At 40.7% G+C, this 16502-nt stretch overlaps 1 protein-coding gene across 1 annotated transcript in view; it reads right to left on the reverse strand.

Moving 5' to 3' along the window:
• CFAP95 (cilia and flagella associated protein 95) overlaps window positions 1-16502 on the reverse strand; it is a 78365-nt gene that overhangs the window by 42627 nt on the left and 19236 nt on the right. The window contains exon 2 of the mRNA XM_012454455.2: window positions 10496-10604. Coding sequence (XP_012309878.2) covers window positions 10496-10604 — 109 coding nt within the window. The remainder of the gene's footprint in view (window positions 1-10495; window positions 10605-16502) is intronic.

Consider the following 16502-nt stretch of genomic DNA (forward strand, 5'->3'; position numbering starts at 1 on the left):
TAGATATGCTTTGATGATTTGTAACAGTAAAATATTTCAGCAAATCAACCAACCCTTTGAAAATCATATGAAACAAAGATGTTGCCGAACATAAAACAGAGGAGTAAAAAGAAACAGATAATCATAGCATTAGTAGAGCAAAATGAGCACTTATTCTGTGCCAGACAATGTACTAAGCACTTTAAATGCATTATTTCAATATATTCTCAAAGCAACCTTCTGAGTGTTATGTATTAATATCAATCATGGTCTCAGAAGGGAAAAACAATCAAATGGGCATTGAGAAGCACTTCATAAAGTATCTCTTTATAAACGTGTGGGAAGCATTAAGAAAATCAACACTATTGAAGCACCCTGAGGTTAGCAATTGTGAGGAACCTTGGGGTAGAACAGTTATTGTAACTCAGAACAACCTACAGCTATAAACTGAGGCCACCTGAGAGTTGTATCTTTCAGAACAGAAACCCAGCCACTGACAAAGCATGGTCCTGCACGGAGGAAATCACAAGAATAAGTGTCCAAGCTCCCTCTCCTCCCACCTCTGGTCACCTACCAGTGCCTCCCATGAGCCCATCCCAATGAGAAGCCAGAGGACAAGGAGCTCATTGCAACTAACCATAGAGGTCAGCCTCTTTGGCACAAAGCAGGGTGAGAAGGGTGGAGAGTGGATCTGGAAACACAAATGAAGAAACTTGGTATAATTTATTTCTGTTTTGAAAAATGGAAAACTAAGGCTGGAAGGGATTAAGTAGTGCCCAGGCAAGTCAGCCAGAAAGTAGAAGCTCCACAACTTAAGACTCATGCGGTCTGCCTCATTCATTGATCCATCTATCTACATCTATTAAGTTCTAGGACTACACTTGTAAACAAACTCCAGAGTCTCTACTAGCTATGGCATAGTGGGTTATAGTAAATCATGAGGATAATGGTAATAACAATAGCACATGGCCAGAAACCATTCTAAATTCTTCACATTAAATGCCTGTGACAACTCTACAATTCTCACTTTACACATAAAGAAATAAAGACATGAAAAGTTTTAGACTCTTGACTTAAGTTACAACCTTGTAAGTGGTAGAGCCAAGAATCAAAGAGAAGCCATCTGACTCCAAAGACAACTCTTAACTGCTGTTTTCTGTATCAATGGCAAATGTTATCTTCCAACATTAGACATTCCTTCTTCATCATTAATAGAATCCCCAAACTTTAGCTGGGCGTATGGCATTGCAGATCACATTTTTCAGGTTATTTTACACTTAGATGTAATCAGTGACTAGTTCTGGACAATTGAGCATGAGTGAAAAAAGTTGTTTCCTGGAAAGAACTTCCAGGAAAAGTCGTTCTTTTCTTTTCCTTCTTGCTGCCTGGAATGTGGACATAATGACTGGTTTCCAGCAGCCATCTTGGGTCCTACCCAACGATGGCAGAGCAGAAAACTGGAAGGAATTGATCTCTGACAATACATAGAACTTTCATACCAGCCCTGCTATCCTCCAGACCCTTTAGCTGAAATAACACAACCCTATATGAACAGTCTCTGTTGATTTCCAGTGTCTGTTGCATGTAGGCAAACCTAATCCTACACCATCTTAATGTGAAAAATCACTTTGGTGTAGAAATGTTCATAACCTGACATAAGGATGTTACTTCATAAAAGCACTTCCATATGTTTAAAAGTCTTTTGGGCTTTGTATATCTGTATATCACAGACTGGAGATTGGCAATTTGGTATGTGAGATAGCTAAATTAACACAGCACAAACTCACAGGATAATCACTAAAATTTCCATTTAATTTACATAATAAAATCTAGTTTGAGACAAATGATAATATAGAAAATATCTAATGGATATAGGAAATTCATTTCATAATATCATTCATATTCCCTGTTTTCCTGAGTATGAATTATTTTTAAATCCCAATTTCCATTCTTGAAGAATGAACTCTTCCCATATGTGCTGCACTTATGTGAAGAAAATGCAGTCAACATATAACCTGGGTGACTAGTACAAGAAATGAGGAGGCCACTTATGACTTCTCCTCAGGTTATAAATTTCAGGTTGGCCAGACTATTCTGCTGAGGATGACTCACCCTTGGCAGAATCTCTCATGGCAAGACTCATTTTAGATGATCCCCAACTGACAATTCTTTCCTGGATTCTTTACAGGCACCCAGAAAGTACATTCCCCTGACCCACAGTAAAGGAAGCTGTATTAGTCTGTTTTCATGCTGCTAATAAAGACATACTCAAGACCAGGGAATTTACAAAAGAAAGAGGTTTAATGAATTTACAGTTCCACGTGGCTGGAGAGGCCTCACAATCATGGTGGAAGGCAATGAGGAGCAAGTCATGTCTTACATGGATGGCAGCAGACAGAGACAGAGAGAGAGAGCTTGTGCAGGGGAACTTCAGTTTTTAAAACCATCAGATCTCATGAGACTTATTCACTACTACAGAATAGCATGGGAAAGACCCATCCCAGTGATTCAATTATCTTTCCCCGGGTCCCTCCCACAGCACGTGGGAATTATAGGATCTACAAGATGAAATTTGGGTGGGGACAGAGACAAACCATATCAGAAGCTCAGGTACTTCTCACATCAGCCTTTTCCCTCTGATGCTACAAGCTGCTTCCAGAAACCTCCAGTCTGGAGCCTTTTGTCAAGCATGAGTGAGACCCCAACACATCACGTTCCCTGAGTGATATCGTTGAGGCCCCACTTTCAGGGTGGAAATGAAGGGGACACATTTCCTACCCTTGACCCTTTGGGGGTTAGAGGGGTGGGATTCACAGCATGCATGCTCTCTCCAGACAACCCCTCCAACTTCTAAATTCTTTTGGCCAGATCTCTTCCATTTTAACCTTTTTTGTTTGTTTTTAATCTTCAAGGTGAATGAGACACCAAGAAGCTCAAAACTCAGATACTGCCCAAATAATTTGCATGTTCTGCATGAGTGGGTTGGCATCTCACTTTGGAATAAAGGAGGAGTTGGCATCTATTATCTTAGATCTTCAGTCATAACTAGGGAAGAGTCTTATTTTAGCCTGTTGAACAGCATTCCCCCTACCAACTGTAGCTTTCCTGCATCATTGCCAAAAAAATACGAAGACTTGGTTATCTTTTAAAATCATTGAAAAGGCCTTACTTATTTCTCAGAAGTTTTGCCATTGGAAATCCTGACTGTTTTCACATCTAGGTTAACTCAGCAGTGCCATGTAAAGATTCTAAGGGATCCAAGAGAGGCCCCTGCAAATATAACCACTCTTATTTTGAACAACTGGGACTCATAGCATGTAATCAGAAAAATCAATCTATTGATTTCCACAACTACCTCTTCGAGCAAGCTTTTATGAGCTTCTTCCTTCCTCCTCTTCTTTTTTTTTTTCCTTTTTTTAAGAAATAGGGTCTCACTGATACCCATGCTGAAGTATAGTGGCACAATCATAGTTCACTGCAGCCTCGAACTCATGAGCTAAAGCAATCCTCCTGCCTCAGCCTCTCAAGAAGCTGGGACTACAAGCTTGCACTACCACACCTGGCTTATGAGATGCTCCTTTTCCTGTCTCTAGCAGAAATAAATTTAGAACAAGTCTCATTTTTTTCATCATTACTCTTAGATAACAAAATCACTTATTGTCACAAAATAGTCTCAATTAAATATTTAATATTAGTAAAATAAACATGAAAGGGTCTTCTAGTTGTCTGGGGGAAAGGAAAAGCAGAGCAGGTGGAGAAATAAAAAATTATCCAACCTGGCCCACCCCTCACCCCCACTTCCCTCTGCAGACTTCCCAGCCTAGAGCAGGCTGTAGCTAGAGGAAGAGAAAAGCTTTAACTCTAAATGAAATTTATCATTTTGATGAGATACTTTATTTACTGAAATGTGACCAATAGGCTTTTTATTATCTGAGATTGACCATAATAACTAAGGAAGCTGCACAGGATTTTGTCCAAGCATAAATTAAGAACCTGCTCCATAAAGCAGGGTAAACAGGCAGTGGACACAAAAAATATGGATGTCTGTATCTCTGCATGTTCGTGTGTGCGGGTGTCTGTGTGTATGTGTATACGCACATGATTGCCTGATATAAGTCTCATTTTTTCAACATAACAGTTACACCTGCTTAAGCAAACTAATATACATAAAAAAGTAAAGTCTAGTTTCTGTAAGACTTAAATTAGGGCATATAGAAATGGAGCAGCAAATGAGAGTGATGGGATCAAAATGCTGGGTGGCCTGCTTTCATTCCCATCCCAAATCTCTGGAAATGACAGAGAGGATATTTGCTAGAATAAATAGACTCAGAGATACAGCAGAAAACAAGGGATGTACACTCGGGGGACCAAAATTGATACAGAATTCCTAAAACAGGAATGCCAGATGTGATTGTGGTGATACTGGAAAAGCTGATCCAAAGTTGTTCCAGGAGAGAATGCTGAAACCTGTGACATCAACTCCAACCTCTGAGGTTATGGAGACAGGAAGCAAGAGGGAACCCTAGCCCAACAGCCTACTATTGCCAAACATCTTCCTTTCCCCCTGCAATGGCATTTAAAATTATTCTATTTACAAACATTTTATCCATAAACCCCTTTCAGGTGCTTAGATATAAATCCAAGAAACATCCATAAGATTATACTGGTCAAAATAGTATCCTACAATGTCAAAGAAAAAAAATACTTTAACCAATTAAGTGAATAATTGAATTTCCCATATCTGGTATAATTATATCCTTTGTACCCCTTTTAGGAACATTAGTTTTCGAATATGATATTTTTATTCACTAAAACAGCTCATATTTAAGCTTATTTGGTGATTCTTTATTCCTAAAATGAATGCTAACATACTTTTGTCCTATTCATTTATTTGCCATTTTAAATCCAAAATATCTATGATGCTGTTAATATTAGCCTAATTTGTTCAATAACGTTGTCCTGTTAGTTCCAAAAATGCCTTGGCATTGAGCCACTAGCTGTATAAAAAAATCTGTTTAATAAATTGCTCATGTATTTCTTGCTCATTTATGTCTGACAAGTTCTCAGCTCCTATGACACAGCATCATATGTATTCTGTAATTAATTCTAAGTTTATGGTATTCAACATGCTTCCCTTTCTCAGGAGTGGTCTTTCTTTGTCCTCCCAGTGGCTCTCACTTGAGTATCAGCCTCACATGCTAGAAAGAAACATAAGTTATTGTGATAGGGCCTTTGGTAGTGTTGTGAGGATCCTTGGGCGAGAGACTTTACAAGTTGAAGCAACAATGATAGACATACTCTTGATGATTTTAGTTTGAATGGAATTCACCCTGGTATAGATATGTAGCACCTGAATAAAGCCCAGGTAAGAGACCATAGTTTAGAATGCTATTACCCATTAAGCTTAGAATAAGACCATCATGGCAAACCCAGCAGCTTCGATTACTGTTCTCCTGTGAATCTATATCCCCAATGGCCTCACTTGGCCTACTGAAACCTGAGGGGCCACTGAAGTAGGAAATCAATTATCCCACCATTGAAACCTGATTCTGCCAAGAGATGGTTCCTTTAGGATTCAGCTCCAGAGCCTCAAAGGAAATCATACCCAAACTTCACTGCAACCCATTTCAGTTCAGGTGTACCTCACAGCACCCAGATGCTCTTCCTATCATAGCATCCATCTTGCCCTTTGCCACCGTGGTTATGTGCTCCCATTTTTCCTAGGAACCCATGAGTTCCTGATAGACAAGGACCTTGTTTTGAATTATTTTTCTTACCCTAGCACTTAGCATTATGCCTGGCAAAGTAATGGGGCCTCAAAAAATGTTTGTTGAATGTGGAACTTCTTCACTTTATCCTCTTCCCTCTCTACCTCCTCCCTTTCCTCCCTCCCTTCCTTCTTTGTTTCCTTCCTTCATTCTTTCCTCCCTCCCTTACTTCCTTTCTTCCTTCTTCCCTTTCTTCCACAAATATTTATTGAACACCCGCTATGTTCCAGGGATTGTTCTAGGAACTGAGGATAAAACAGGGAACAAAACAGACCAAACTCCCCACTTCCACAGAGCTTGTATTCTAGTAGGAGGTGACAAATGATTAACAACTAAGTAAGTCTAAAATATGTCCAACAAGGTAAGTGTCATAAAGAAGACTAAAGTAGGGAAAGGGGATAGACAGATATAAGAATGGACTGCTCTTTTACATACAAATGGGTAACTGGCTCATTGAACAAGTGGGACTTGTAAGTAGCCACAATCAGAAAACCAATCTATTTTTCCTCCATCACTGCCCATCCACAGTCATTTGGAAGGACTAGTTCTTTCTCATGCTCCTTGATGAAACTATAAGACAGGTCCCAGGGCATTTCTGGTGACTCTCAGATAACACAAAAATTCTCTGACTACTTTTTTCTAGGAGGATTGTCACTGAGGTAAGTAAAATGCCAGTCCCATATAATAGTCAAAACTTCAAATTTCATGGAAAGATTCTCATTCCTCCTCCTTGGGGCTGCTTTGGCCGGGCCCACTATGTTGGGAACAGGAAGCACAGTTGGTTTCTTCTCAATTATCCCACTTGGGCTTCTTCCCTACTCCTCACCTCCCTCTATCTCCTTGGGGACTGATGCTAAGGATATGTGGAAATGAGGAAAAGAGAGAGGTAAATGCAGGAATGGCAGAATGTAATCTTGCTATGGTTTCCCCCGGGTATGTTTATCTTTGACCCTCTCTGGCACTGGTGAATATTCAAAGGTGACTTTCTTGGATGTCCTGGTAGACTTTGGGATCACCTCTGGGAACATTGAATGGCAAGTCCCATGATACAAGATGCTTCTGGCTAGACTTAAATGTCTTGCCCAAGTTCCTAGAAACCCAGCTAGACACCCTCCCATCTCTCCATTTTTCCTTCTGTAAATATTTATTGAGTACCACTATGAGGTACTCTTCGAAAGGCTCTGAAATGACTCCATGTCATTTTCTTCTTCCCTGTTGTCCACATTGGATCCACAAAAGGCACATCTGGGCTCGAGGATTCATACATCCTTGCTCCACCTCTAGGGGAGCTGGCTCCCTCTTTCTGCTCCGCTTCCTCTGACCAGTCACTGGAACCTGTGCCTAACTTTGCAAGGCACACAAGGGTCCTTGCAGATGAGACTTAGAGCACACTCTTTCCAAAACCCTCTCTGTGCTATCAAAGTCCTCCTTAGGCTTCTTGCATGTTAATTCTCATGTATCCCTCATGTGAATGGGCGCCTATTAGCGCCACCTTCCTAGAGGATCTTGCATAAGTGACTAATTTTTACTTCGGCACACGAGGCTATTGTTCTGTTCTTAGATTCTCAGAGCCTTAGCCAAAATGTAGACAAAAGTAAGTCCCATTTTAAACTCTGCTACAAATAAATGATGCTCACATTAGCTCTTGCAGCAGCACTTAAGGACAAGGACACCTTCAATCAGCTAAATGAAAATGCTTGTGGACGCACAAAGCAACCACTCAGCAGCAATCTTGCAAAAAAAAAAAAAAAAGTTAAGAAGGCATTCTGGAGGGGAAACAGATGGGAATAGGGCTAGCCAGCATGTGTGTGGACATAATTCAGGAAATAGGACAGAAGTTATGGCTAAGATGTAAGAAATCAAAGCCTCAACACATATGCAGTGAGATATACAATATCCAAGCCAGAGCAAAAAATAATCAGGTCTATTTTCTACAAGCAAGATGCAGTGTAGGGGGGTAAAAAGGCCAGCAAACTAGAAGTGGAACAGTTTGGTATTCAAAGAGGCAATTTGGAAAAGTCTTTAAGATCTTAGCGTTTAGAGCCAGAGGAGAACGATGGATTTTAATTTTTAATACACTTTCTAGCTGTTTGACTTTTCACCAGTAATTAAGCTTCACTTGTTCTCAGTTTCCTCATCTATCCAACATCGATCATGTATGATACCTCCCTGAAGAGCTGTCCAGAGGAGGAAATAAAGTACTTTTAATGGAAATGTCTTGTTGAATAGATCCTATTCCATCAATAGGATGCAATCATAAAGCAACTTCGTTTTAATCAAACTGCCCCTTCCCTCCGACAGCAAGTTATTTCCTTTTGTTTAATAACAGTCTTAGGCAAGTCTCTTCTTGGCCACTGCTGTCCCTGCCCCAAGGGCAGTGCACTCCCTCCTTCTTCTCTGCCGTATCAGGCATGGCCTCTCACATTTAGGTTTTGCCTGGACCCTGTGTCCTCTAAATTCCAGGACATACATATTAATCTCTCTGAGTGGTTCCCTTGAAACACCTCTCAAATGGAGAAAGAGGGGCACAGAACCCACAACTACATGAATCCTCTTTTAACTTCAGACTTTTGTCTTTAAGGACGCACTTACTCATACCGGTTTATCCTAATTTAGTCTCTTAGCAGGTCCTGCCTTGGTGGCCTGGATTCTTGCTTTAAGGCATGTGGTTCCTGCCAATTATCAAGAGTGTCTTTAGGCCCTCATCAAAACTCTGTGACAACAAGAAGAAGAACTTGTCCATCCTCTTGCTACATCCAGCCTCGCACCTGGCATGTGAAGGTGTGGGTGTTGGGCACCAGTATCCCTTCTTTTCTTTACACTTGGGACCTTGGGTGAGTCATTTAAGATCTGTAAGTCTAGGTTTAGAACTAGAATAATAATATATTTCTTGACAGCTTTACAGCTTTGTTGTGAAGAATGAAAAACAAGATGGATGGGCCAGTGCTTTACACACAGAAAGTCTATAGAGAAAAGCGTAAATTACTCTTAAGATGATAGAGAATAGCAGTTTCATCAGAAATAGTGATTCCTTAGTCTATTTTCTTTTCTATCTCATACACATTCCAAATCTGGCAGGTGGAGGACAGGGTTTCAATGGCCATCAACAAAAAGACATAGAAACAGCAAAGAGTACTATTTATTTACACATTCCCATTAAACCTGAGGCTTGACCACTGTAATACAAACAATACATGGGAAGGAATGTTTGTGGTTCCTATACCTCATATTTCACTTCATCTCACTTCCTCCCACAACCCAGAGACAAAGAGCATTTTTATATAGGAATCAAAACTAAATGTTTTTTAAGGACCAAAGTCTCTAAGTTCAGGCCAAACAACTCCTGTCTTGCCCAACTTACTCTTATCTTGACCACAGCCCCATGCTGAAGAGAGCAAGGTGAAACTGGGTTTGTGAGAGAATGGAGCAAGGTGGATGTTGACTGAGTTGGGCATCACACTGCAGAGCCCCATCCACATGCTGGCTGATGACTCCCGAGGCAGCCTGGTACAAAAGGAAGAGGGTTGGGTGGAAACTGAGGAAATATCAGATTCCCCCGAGATCTGGGCTATGGGGCAAGAGGTAAACCTGAGCAGAGAGAAATAGAGTGTCAGAGACACTCTGTGTGCGTGTGACACAGAGACATTGGGGTGGCAATGGAAATGTTTTACTTTAGAGCTGTGTTAGTTCCTGCAAGTTTGCTCATTCCATATCCAGGCAGCTGTCACTTTACAATAAATCCCCATTCTCCAGGAGATTCTTATTACTCTCTGTCCACCGAAACTATAAGAGGAAGGGAGGAAATAGTACTGTCATGCTAAGCTAATTTGTCCTCATCACCTTGCAGAATGGAGAATCTTTAAGAACAATTTCCAATATGGAATTATGCCTCTTTTTACACCTGATCTAAAACTAGCCCAGCCTTTGGGGGCAGAATGTGACACCAATCTTTTCATCACCTGTACAACCATCCTCATCAAATCACCAGCTCTTCATGCCCTGAGGCCATCCTCTAAGGCTAAATTGTCTTCAGCTAGCCCCAAAGCTCCTAATGTTGCAGGACTCAATTTGGGGGTCTTCTAGGAGTTGAGCTCCTGCCTTATGCTGACTGGACAGACACCTAGGTAGCCAAGCAGTAGCCCACTCACAGCAATTCAAACAGGAATCACTTATGCCACAAATATCCTGCTTGCAACTGGATTGTACAAATGTTATGAGGCTGTAAATAGCATGTTTTTTACTCACAACTCCACCAGCTTAAGATAAGTACAAAAGACTTGAAACCAAAGACCTGGATACAAACTCTCTGTCTTCCACTCCCTAGCTGTGTGACTTTGAGTAAGTCGCTTAGCCTCTAGAAGTATCTTTTCCCTTCTCTGTGAATTAGAGATAGTAATAATACCTATATCACCGGGTTATTGTGGAGGTGAAAGGAGACATCTAGCAGAATATTGCTGCTTCAGTGATAATAGCATCATATCAACAGGAGCAATTTCCTAGGCACTTGTATGTGCCAGGCACCATGCCATGTATTCAACTTGCTTCATCTCATTTAATTGACCCAATCATTGTATAAGGTAGGCACATTTTACAAGTAATGTTGCTTCAGCACACACTGACTAAGTCATCTAAGTAACTAATACAGTTAACGAGGAATGGTCCTGCACAAAACACTCCTCCCTTTATTTTTTCATGTTTCACTATGACAAAGATTTCAGACTTAAAACGAAGTAACAGCTACTACTTACCAGGGATTCATCGGTTCCAAGTCGCCGATATGTTGAATTACACAGTTTTTTAACTTTCTCAGGACCCTCTATATCATAATCTTTGGGAAAAGCTTCTCTGTCACGGTGCCTTAAGAAAAAATTAGGAGTCCATTAAGAGATGCAGTTTATTTATTCTGTATTGCATTCAGATTTTTAAAAATTATCCAATGAAAATGTTCTATATTTGCAGCATTATTTTAATTATAAATGTACTAGATTTGTGATATATAAAGCATTTTCCATCTCTTTTCAAATAATGCTGAGGCTACTTCCTAAAAGCAAAGCAGCATAAGTGATAAAACTAATATGACCAAAACAATACTTACTGAACATAGCAATAGTAATTACTCAGTGACTCCAGTGAACTGAATCTTATTTAATAACGTAGATTAGTTTACCGACAGTAAATTCTAAAATAAGACAAGGTAATATCTTGGAAAGACAACTTGCCACTTTAGAAATTCTTTCTACCATGACTTTTAATTACAATTTTTTCAAAACACGACAGCAAACTATTTGCCCATATTGATTTATAACCTGTGCTTCCTGCTTCTAAAGACGCAATAAAGGAAGCTGATAAACATGAGGTAGAAGAAAACATTTCTTAAAAATGTAGATGGAAGAAGGAAAAAATATACCAAACATCTTGATTAAAAGGGTGATTAAGAATAACAAGAGGCAGGGCACAGTAGCACATGCCTGTACTCCCAGCACTTTGGGAGGCAGGCAGATTCCTTGAGCCTAGAAGCTCAAGACCAGCCTGGGCAACACGGCAAGACCCCATCTCTACAAAAAATACAAAAGTCAGCTGGGCATGGTGTCATGTGCCTGTAGTCCCAGCTACTTGGGAGGGTGGGCTAGGAGGATCACCTTAGGGAGATCAAGGCTGCAGTAAGCCATGATTGTGTCACTGCACTCCAGCCTGGGCAACAGAATAAGATCTTGTCTCAAAAAAAAAAAAAAGAAGAAGAAGAAGAAAAAGAAGAAGGCGAGGGAGAGGGAGAGGGAGGAGGGAAGAGGGAAGAAGGAAGAAGCGGATTTGGGAATAGAAAAGGAAAAAGCAGGAGAAGTGGCTGGCGACTGAAGTAACTATTTTTAATAGAGCTTTCTTGAGTGAAATATAGAAAGCTAAGACTAAGCACCTCTCAGAAGTTACCTTGCTTTAAGGATACAGGGCTAGAATTCTTTAGGGGACACTCAAGTACCCAAGAATTCAATCATCCAGCCATTTGTTTATTCCACGAATGTTTTAAAATTAATACTACATGCCAGGCACTTTGGCAGGTGTAGGGGATGCAGTGGGAAGCGAGTCTGATGGAGTCCATGCCTTTAAGTTGCTTGCAGTCTAGATAGAGAGACACAAAAAGAAGAAAAATCTACAACATGGTAAGTGTAGGTACAAAGACAGAGAAGCAGAATTGCTTCCCTTAATCAAGATTGGGCACCCAATCCAAAGGGCATCCAAGTCATGAGGCCCTTTAGGACCTGATCCTCTTCCCCACCCCCACTGGACTGGGGCTCAGCCCCTCACATTCCCATTAACATCCATTCCTCCCTGCCTCTGAGTATGAAAACAGAGCTCTGTAGTAGAACCAAACATCTTGATTAAAAGGGTGAGTAAGCAGCCAGGGAGCCCAGGGTTGGACAGCAGGCAGAACACCACACCTGAGCCCTCTTCTCTCCTCACATCTGAGCATCAAAGTGCAGAACACTAAATGCTTTTTGGTAACCTACCAGCATTTTAGGAGAGCCTAACAGGAAGTTTTCATTTAGGTCCTCAGTGGGGATATTGCACAACACAAGCACCGGGAGTGGTAGAGTGAACAGGGCCATGGTCTGAGTCATTGCTCAAAAAGATCTTAGCTGTGTGACCTTGGGCAAGTCACTTAACCTTTCTGTGCTTCCATTTTCACATGTATAAAATGAGGACAGAAATAAAAACAATACCTTTTAAGACCTTAATATGAATTAAAATTTTAAAAAGCAGAAAATCCTTCATATGCTGTAAAGCATCATAAACATCTATGTATCATGAATACTAATTGGGGTCCAAAATCTGGTATACATTGGAATTTTATTTGCCATAATTGAACTTAATTTTTCTTCCAACCTCTCATTTTGCCAAGTTGAAAAACCTGAATATTGGTCAATTCTGGATTTCTTCCAGTTTTGAGGGGTTTGTGTGGTACCACAATGCCAAGAATCCATCTTTGTTGCCATCACTTCTCCTTGCTTACATCTGCAGAAACACTCTCCTTCCCCTGTGGTCCTCCCTTAGGGATCCATGCAGGTCTCCATCCTCCTGGCCTTGCCACACAGACTCCTAGGTATACTGGTGCTCTGCCACAAGGTTGCCACTCTCTAGCCCACCAGGTACCTTCTAGTGTCTCTCTCCATCTGGGTTCCTGGAAACCCAGGCACCATCCCTGGGTTATGTCAGACCCAACAAACAGATTGTTTTTCATCTCTCCAGCACTCTGGACTTGGAGGACACTGGGAGCCCCAACCTTCAACAGTTCTGACAACATTACCCTGGGAATAGGGTATGATGGGGAGAAGTGATGACAGGTCCTGATATGGTTTGGCTATACCCCCACACAAATCTCATCTTGAATTGTAGCACCCATAATTCCCATGTGTAATGGGAGGGATCCTTTGGGAAGTAATTGAATCATGGGGGTGGGTCTTTCCCATGCTGTTCTCATGATAGTGAGTAAGTCTCATGAGATCTGATGGTTTTACAAAGTGGAGTTCCCCTACACAAGCTCTTTCTTGCCTGGAGCCATGTAAGACATGATTTTGCTCATCATTTGCCTTCTACCATGATTGTAAATTTTATAAATTACCCATTCTCAGGTATGTCTTTATTAGCAGCATGAGAACAGACTAATACAGGTCCCATGTGGCTCCAGGATTTCCAAAATCTTAACTCAGATTCAGAATTTCAGACAAATTTAAACATTCTTAGCATCTTCTCTGACCTTCTCCTTTTTTTGTCCGTGAATTCTTCATTTGCTGAGGAACAGGGTGGCCTGGCTCTTCAAGCTCCCAGATCTATCAGGCTTATGCTAAGACCCAAGTTTCTGAACTCCAAATCCAGTAATTTGCTCTTTTGTTACCTGCTGAGTCATTCTTTCCTGAGGCAATAAAACCAGAGTATGTCCCTACAGCAGCACACAAATGAAGAGGAAACATACCGGTAATATTTCAGCGTATTTGCCCCAGGGCCCACCTCTTTTATTAGACACTGAAGAAGGCACAGAGCTCATAATGCTTCTAGAGGCCTACAAAAATAATTACTTTTAAATTAGAATATATATATATATATATATATATATATGTATAATATAATATAATCCAGCTTGGATTACACCTGTCTTTATAGCATCAATAAAATCATTATTTTTAACTTTTTTTTTAATGGAAGAAGGGGCCCAAAAAAGCAAAGCTATTTATGGTCCATGAAAGTCAGTATGTGGCCTTAATCATTTCACCATATACTTTAAGTTTCACGATAACTAGATTCTTATAAAAGATGCAGATATGTTCTTTTTTCATATAGCAACCTTAGATAGCAGCCAAAAGCCTAGCAGTAAAACCACGAATCCATAATGAAGGTATTTCTTTGGGGGACTGAGCTACTGTAACTGGCATTTGCTCGTGTCTGCTGGCTTCCCACGATGCTGTGCCCACAGCCTGCAGGCTCTGAGAGATTCACAGCCTAGAATTTGCCCCTACTCCCAAGAGACTGCCAGCCTAGCAGAGAGAAATATACATGTTTAAAAATTATAAAATGTATAAAATATACTGTATGAAATATAGTAAAATAAATAGAACCAAATAACATTTAAAATATATCTTTACTCTATACTCTCTCTATAATATACATTTACCATATATAAAGTGATTAAGGCTTTCTAAAGGAAATAGGAGACTGAATTAATTCTCTGACTTTATTATGTTATGGAACAGTGGCCTGTGCCTCAGATTTCCTGAGATGAACTGAGAATCATAAACTGAGGAAATAAATGAATCAATAGATTGAGAGTCTCAAATGACAGGTGACATATAAATGCAAAATATTATTAAGTATAATGATAATATCTACAATAGGATTTAGTTGGGTATTTTTAAACACTTTGTCAAACTCTTATAGCTTTTCTGTGATTAAAATATATATAAATAATCAAGCTGTAATCACATATATTTCATATAACCTCATTCTCCTTGCTACCTTATCTAGTCATCAAATGACTTGCCGTGATTTTTCATTTGTTGCAATGGAAAATTCTTCATGACAAAAATAAATAAATGTACTAAAATAGAATTTACAATGCCTCTACAGCAGTAACTTTCAAACTTTTGACTATAGTCCCCAGTAAGAAAAACGATACATCTTTTTTTTTTTAAGACAGAGTTTTGCTCTTGTTGCCCATGCTGGAGTGCAATGGAGCAATGTCAGCTCACTGCAACCACCACCTTCTGGGATCAAGCGCTTCTCCTGCCTCAGCCCTCTGAGTAGCTGGGATTACAGGCACGCACTACTGCTCCGGCTAATTTTCTGTATTTTTAGTAGACATGGGGTTTCACCATGTTGGCCAGGCTGATCTCAAACTCCTGACCTCAGGTGATCCATCCACCTCGGCCTCCCAAAGTGCTGGGATTACAGGCATGAGCCACTGCGCCCAGTTAAAATACGATATATCTTAATCCAGATGTACATGTATTTCCATGCATAAAATTGAAACCAAAATTTGGCCAGACATGGTGGCTTATGCCTGTAATCCCAGCACTTCAGGAGGCCAAGGTAGGTGGATCACTTGAGGTCAGGAGTCCAGACCAGCCTGGCCAACATGATGAAACCTGTGTCTACTAAAAATACAAAAGTCAGCTAGTTGTGGTGATGGGTGCCTGTAATCCCAGCTACTCGGGTGGCTGAGGCATGAGAATCACTTGAACCAGGGGAGCAGAGGTTGCAGTAAGCTGAGATCATGCTACTACACTGTAGCCTGGGTGACAAAGTGAAACTCTGTCTCAAAGAAAAATAATAATTGAAGCCAAAATTTGACAAAACAGTCTCTACCCTCACAGGAATTTGGATACTTTTTATTCTCATTTTTTATGCTATTATCAATCTACTAAATTGAGTTAACAATACATTAATGGGTTGTAAAAAATATTGCTCTAGACCAGTGGTTTTCAATCTGGTTAGAGAAGGGGATCAATTTGTGGCCCCCCCTCCCACCCCAGAGACAATGCAGACTTTTGGCAATCCCTGGAGACATTTTTGGGTATTATTTCTAAGAAGGAGAGTGCTACCAGTGTCTAGCAGATAGAGGACAGCGATGCTGCTGAGCATCCTAAAACGCACAGGACAGCCCCCAACCAGAGAGAAGTATCCTGCCCAAAATGTCGATAGCAACAAGGTTGAGAAAGCGCTAGAGAACAGCTGCATCCCAGACTCTCAGTGGTTCCCAAACCTAAGTACTTCACGGAGCAGCCAAACTTTCCCCCAGAACGGATGGGGCCAACACAAAGCTGCCAACCTTTTGTTTTGACAAGAACACTCAAAATAAAATAATAATCTATCACCTTTCATCAGAAGGCCTCTAACACCAACAATCAGTAAAAACCACCTCACAGTCCTTCAAACGGAATAGACTTAGCTATCTGAAAAACTTGCTATATTGAGTTGCAAGACTGAACAAACTGGAGTCCAGAGGTGCAGGTCAGGAAGATCCCTGCAGCTCCCTCACACTGCCCCAGGCCAGAGAGCCCAGCTCCCTGTCAGTGGAGGAGAGGCTGGGGTTAGGTCATAGGATTCTTCTCACAGGAAAGGAACCAGGTTACACTCTAGGGTTTCTGTGGCTGTGTATTTATGTGGGACAGGGGAAGTGGGAGGTTGCAAAGGAACCAGCATCTTTGTCACTGCCCCACCTTTCACATAGTTTTATAATTATTCATTCACGTATCAGCCTTCTCATTT

Source organism: Aotus nancymaae, unplaced genomic scaffold (genome assembly GCF_030222135.1).
Source record: "Aotus nancymaae isolate 86718 unplaced genomic scaffold, 86718_ANA_hifiasm-v0.15.2.pri h1tg000041l, whole genome shotgun sequence".
NCBI lineage: Eukaryota > Metazoa > Chordata > Mammalia > Primates > Aotidae > Aotus > Aotus nancymaae.